This window comes from Mya arenaria, chromosome 6 (genome assembly GCF_026914265.1).
Source record: "Mya arenaria isolate MELC-2E11 chromosome 6, ASM2691426v1".
NCBI classification, from domain to species: Eukaryota; Metazoa; Mollusca; class Bivalvia; order Myida; family Myidae; genus Mya; species Mya arenaria.
The window spans coordinates 40,254,518-40,260,578 of record NC_069127.1 but is presented as its reverse complement, the minus strand read 5'-3'; the positions used below and the strand labels follow the sequence as shown (position 1 = coordinate 40,260,578).

Genomic DNA, 6,061 nt, shown 5'->3' with positions numbered 1-6,061 from the left:
TAGGTAGGGTAGGTAGGTATTTTTTTTTTTATTTTTTTTTTTTCAAAATCTGTCGTAAGTTCAGAGTGCTTTCTTGCACATGGCAGTCTCTCCTACATTACTGTCATTGCCTGACTTTGTTTTATCATATAAACAATAATTTTGATTAAAATCTGCATTTATCCGCCCTTCGTAACTCTCTATTCGCTAACAAATATTTTTTTGGCTCAGAAACGGAAAAAAAATAGTTAGGGTCGGCGCATTTTTATAGGTAGGGTCGGGTTACCCGAAACAGACATTTTTTTTTTAGGTCTAGTGTATCTAATAGGGGCGCAAAGAGGGTACTAAACACTATTCTGATTTGCTTGTGATGAGAAACCATTTCTGAAAAATTAATTTTGCTGCAGGTTTCATGTGCTTAATCAGTGCCATTTTCTATTTGTTTACTAATAAACTAAATACATGTATAGTATTGTTTTTTATCTATATTTTAAGCATTGACCAAAAAATAAACCCTATAATTAAGAATCAATAATTCTTTAAAGTCAAATTATTTTTCATGATATTTTAATTCATTTCTGATAAAACATGTGCTTGTTAACATTTTAGTGAATGTGGACATGAAACCAGCATTGCAATACTTTCCGGCTTTAAATCATTAGTGGCTGTACCACTCGTGAAAATATTGCTGTTGGTGTTCACTTGATTAATTAAAATTGATATGTCAGTGAACAAATCCTCTTGCAGTAAACAAACTTACATTATCTGTATCATGAATTATATCTTGCAGCGTCAGTCTTGGTTTCGACAGTTTAAGAGTTTTCATTTCATTTTCCAACTCTGCAATCTGCTCCTCCAGCTGTGGAAGTGAAACATTTTGTATGACAAAAGTAACTAAAAAAAGTACAAGACTGCCTATGGTACCTGGGAGTAAAATATTTTGGTCAAGATGCCCCTAGAATGGCAAAAAAATAAGAAAAAATGAAGATTAATTACAAATTGGAACTTTCTGTATGACAAGAAAATGTATTAAAATATACTTGTAAATGGAGGACAAAGTAAAGGGCAACATAAAAGTAAAATGATGCAGGGATTGATCTTAAAATTGTGAAAACAATATATTCAGCCTAAATACATTTGAAAAGGTTTTTAAGTATGTCTACATGTATATTCAAATTGTTCAGGACATAGTGCTGGTCAAAGAGTATGAAACTTTTTGAGGTCGGTTAGCTCATTACGTAAGAGCATCTGTATTGCAACTCACTGGGGGTATTGAGTTTGATTCCTTGATTAAGCGCATTCTTTTTTGAGTCTGTAATATTCATATGAATACTAAAAAACATTCCAGATTTTGAACACGCTGTAGAGCTTTCCATATTATCCATTTCTGACAATCGCTGTTGTACATAGCTATTGTCATGGTTGCTGCCAGAGGCTATATCAGGCACATCAATCTCTGGTTCCAGAGCCTCTTCCTCCTTAGGTTTTAATATCTGGAAAAAAAAATACATAAATAAAGAAAACATATTAATATCATTTATTAAATAACAATTAAAGAACTTGTTGCAATTAAGTAACCTTAGTCTTATTAATGTAACAGACTGCACAAATTGCTATGTGCACCTGTCGGGGTTCAAACCCACCGCAGCCTCTCGCTCTGGAGGCGGACACTCTACCGCGTCCCTTTAAAAGATAGCTCTATAGCGAGTCAGTATAAGTGGCGCTATAAACACATTGTATACCCGGTAACACATTCCCCCTCCATTTTGAAATTCGTCCTCGAATTTCGGAGACAAAGGTCAATTTGCAATGACCTCGAGGCTAATCATGCAACATGGGTCCCTCGTTGGGCACCAAATGCAACAGACTGCACAGATTGCTATGCACACCGGTTGGGGTTCAAACCTACGAACTCTCGCTCTACAGGTGCACACTCTACCCTGTTGCTATAAAAGCTAGCTCCATAGCGAGACAGTACAAGTGCCACTATAAACACATTGTACACATCGGTTATTTTAATCAATACTGAATCCAAGAGCACATCATGATATTGATATACCTGGCACTATGATTTTATAAGAATACAGCTATAGGACACCAAATAGTGTTATTATCATAGGAGAAAGTTCTGTCTGGCAAAAGCTGTGAAAAGTTTTAAAACAATAACACTACACGACACCTACATCTTCATTTAATTTACCTTCTTTACTGAAGCTGAAGATGGCCGGACCATTTTCCTTCTTCCCATCAACAAAATGACAGCTACATATCCGGTCATTGCTGTTATATGGCCGTCTGCCCATCTGAAATGTTGCCATACTATTGAAAAAACCGGGACAATCCCAGCAGTTGAACATTTAAACAGCGATAAGGCGCACTTGTAATAACAATTATTTAAAAAAAATAATTTATGTTGATCTATATAGTAAGACATAAACTGCTCGGGTTATACAACTCAACCAGTACTGTCACTACATCATTACACTTCGTGTGGATTTTACATACACATTTATGTAGAATTGAGTATCTCATTTCTGCCAGTAACTTTTTAATGTTTGTTAATACAATTAAGTGAAGTAACTCAATCAAGTAACTTAATGCAGATCAATAAAATGTTATAAAATCTTGCCACCATACTGTACAGTACATGTATGTTTTAACATATTGACCTTAGTTTTTCAAAAAAAATATTACTTACCTGAAAATAATCGTATTAATGCCAAACCACATCAGTGTCAAACACTACGTGAAGCATTCAGGTTCGGAAAAACATCTTTATTTTGTCTGAAAAAACAACAACAATTGGTACAAAACTGCACAGTAAATTACAATTGACTGGTGCATTATAGTACCCAACAATATGCGGCGTCAATTAGCCTGTTGGCATTTGGCCGTGCTTTTTCAAAGATCAAATTAATGTTGTTGATTTTTTAAAAATCCCTCCATTTCTACTTTGGACTGGAAAGTGAGGCTTTCTTTCATTAGTTACAAGCCTTTGGAACTATTTTCAAACATTAATTTGAAAGTATTTTTAATGTCAAAAAATATATAAGAACATCCAGATATTGGTCAACAGGGGCAGATAACTGTGGTCATGAGCGACATACTAGGCAGCTGTGCTCCTGGCTTATTTCCAACTAAGAGTTATATTGGTACAAAAGGAAGATTATTTTTACAACTGTTTTTGTCTGGGAGAGAGCAAATTTTTGCATAAATATCTGCAAACCAATTAAATAAGATTGCTGCGAAAGATCAGATCGCATATTTTCAAATATCCGCTTGAAGAGTTATATAAGACTGCTGACAAAAAAATAGATCGCAGATTTTTATATTTCCGTTCCAAAATAAATGTTTAATGGCTCAAACCGTTACTAACGGTTTAAGAAAAATACATAAAACATACATTTTTGAACTTAAATATCAAAATCTGCAATCTATTTTTTGTCAGCAGTCTTATATAACTTGTACAACATTTCCATGGATTTTCACAAAAACTGACTCGTTCCAAGACAATAAAATAAACAGTTGTCAAAACGTTCAATCTGTGAGAGTGCAGCTTTAAAACCCAATCTTAAAACACTACTTGCATAAATTTCTTGTAGGGATTTAATAATGAAGCAAAAAAACAACAACATCCATTCATAAGTGTTTTCCGTGAACATATGGTAATGTAAAACATTCAAACAAAATAGAAACAGGTATGAAGTACCTTATCTGCAATCATCAAGTCCATTTCATCTTGGACTGAACCACGTTCTCACAGAAATGGCTCCACGGTCACTAGAAATTAGAAGCAAATGCAACATTTATATGTCAGAACTTTGAACTATAAAAACATTTTTTTTGTGCCACTTTAGTGGGTCTGTTGATAGAACAATTGTTTCTGTCAGTTTTTGGTCTTAAACAGGCTTAAATTTATATCATACTAGGCCACAGTCTCAGCTAAATTCCTGTGACCTTAACCTGCACTACATATAAACGCTCACGCCAGTAAACAGTGGCTTCCTGGATCCAATTTGCTTCAGTGCACCCAACTGTAAATGGGTACCGGCCAAATGATTGGGGTAAAAATAACTTAGGTTACGCAGATAGGTATCGTGGCACGAAAGCTTTAACTAGCTGATTTTTGTTTGTTGATGATATGCGACGTTAAATAAAATTTACCTTTTTTTTAATAATTGTTACCATCACCAGAAAGATTCATATCTTAATTCTTCTCAATGTAACTGTTAACCGGTGTATACGGATCTTTAACCTGTGACCTCAACAGCACCTGGTGAATGTGCCAGTGTCTTATCCACTAGACTACCCAGAATGGCCCAATCATTTCCACAAAAGTAATATTAAGATTCATGAATTCCAGTTTACAAGGAATAGTATAGGGCATATTTTGGCTAAACCAACAAAAATTGTTATGGGCAGACAGTGTATGCTGGTATGCAGATGGAAAATGGTGAATTGCAAATCAAACATGATCCTTTTCATTGATGTAGATGTAGGTAAGGTTTCAGGATGTTAATCTATGCTAACTCTGGGAATAAAAATCTATGAATACATTATTTGGACTTGACTCCATGAATACTATACCATACATGCCATATCCCCCGGCGGGGGAAATTTTTTCCCCCGGAATTTCGACCCATCCCATGGTCCCCTGGAATTTAAAAAAAAAATTTTTTTTTTTTTCATAACTTGTTTTAGGTTGACAGTGGAAAGCATCAATAATATTATGAGTGTGAAATTCCATGAAGGACCATCATGACTAAGTCCAAAAATTATTGTAATTTGAGTGTATTTCTGTATTTATTCTTATATTTTAAATGCAGCTATTGCGCAAATTTTCGTCGTGAAAATCCCCTGGTATAATATCAAAATCCCCTGGAATTCAGACCAAAATCCCCTGGGAAGCCTCTCAGAAATATGGCATGTATGCTATACACATAAAGAATGCATCATTTTAAAGATAAAAATACTAAAAAACGATCACATACTAGACAGTTTTGATGAATGTATAAACTGCACTCTTTACAGCATACACAAATATTTTTCTATGGAAATTGATCGTTTATCCGAACTATTTTTCCATCCGAATACTGTGTAAATTGAATGCAAATGTTGAGACGTTTTATTTATAGAATGTCAAGTTAATTTTGTTGTTAATTTAATAACTTGTAAATACGACATACCCGAGTTTTACATTCGACAGTGTCTATTCAAAGAGAAAAATGGTAAATTGTGGAGGGCTTTTCCTGAATTTCTGTACTGTAAACAAGGTGAACAAGTGATTTCTAATGTGGGAATGCGGGCCAAATTAAACGTCGGTCCTAGTACCCTTCGGCCCCAAACAGCGGTCCATTTTATTATTAGAAATACAATTACCAGGCCAATTCATCTGTGTTTATGTGTGTACTTTAAGGAAAAAAATCACTACATACGTTGTAATCTGAAGTATCTCGTGCGGACGGTGACTTACTTGTAGTTTGTCGCGCGCACATACAGATAGCAGCTCTGTGCCACAATATCGGAGAACCAATTGACAACACACATAATGTTTTTCCAAAGGTTGCTTTGGCAGGTCTTTTTTGTATTGCTTGGCCAGTTTGATTGATTATACGACTAAACCCCCAGCAGAGCTATTGAAAAAGTGTCTTCTTACGATTGTAAGCGGACCGTACTCGAGAATTTCGAGTACTCCCACGTGCCGATGCATTGCATTTAGAAAAGCACTGATAATAATCTAATTTCTATTTATCTTTTTATAAATCTGTATTTATTTATTTATTAATGCATTTATTTGCTCTCTTATATATCTGGGAGTAAGATTATTATTGGTCCCAGAATATATACTATTGTCGTCGTTTAAGTCAGATACAGTTACTCGTTTGTTCTTCAAAGGTGTCCTCTTACAGATGTAAGAAACCGTTCGCTAGGACGAACACCAATATTATATTTTGTATCTGTTACATAACTGATACTAACACTGTACACATTTAGATGAATATATATAATGAGTTCACTACTATATCCAAAGAAGTAAACCAAATGACCGGCTCCACACTGATTATACAATGCTCTATAAGGT

The 6,061-nt window shown here is 34.7% G+C and overlaps 1 protein-coding gene across 1 annotated transcript; it reads right to left on the bottom strand.

Annotated features, from left to right (window-relative positions):
• Positions 1-1,154: 1,154 nt before the first annotated feature.
• On the bottom strand, positions 1,155-5,261 carry LOC128238787 (uncharacterized). Its single transcript, XM_052955039.1, has 5 exons — positions 5,166-5,261; positions 3,689-3,759; positions 2,678-2,763; positions 2,180-2,282; positions 1,155-1,472 (listed from the first exon to the last, which is right to left on the bottom strand). The coding sequence occupies exons 3-5, from the start codon at positions 2,707-2,709 to the stop codon at positions 1,206-1,208; spliced, it is 402 nt and encodes a 133-aa protein (XP_052810999.1). The 5' UTR covers positions 2,710-2,763; positions 3,689-3,759; positions 5,166-5,261; the 3' UTR covers positions 1,155-1,205.
• Positions 5,262-6,061: the final 800 nt, after the last annotated feature.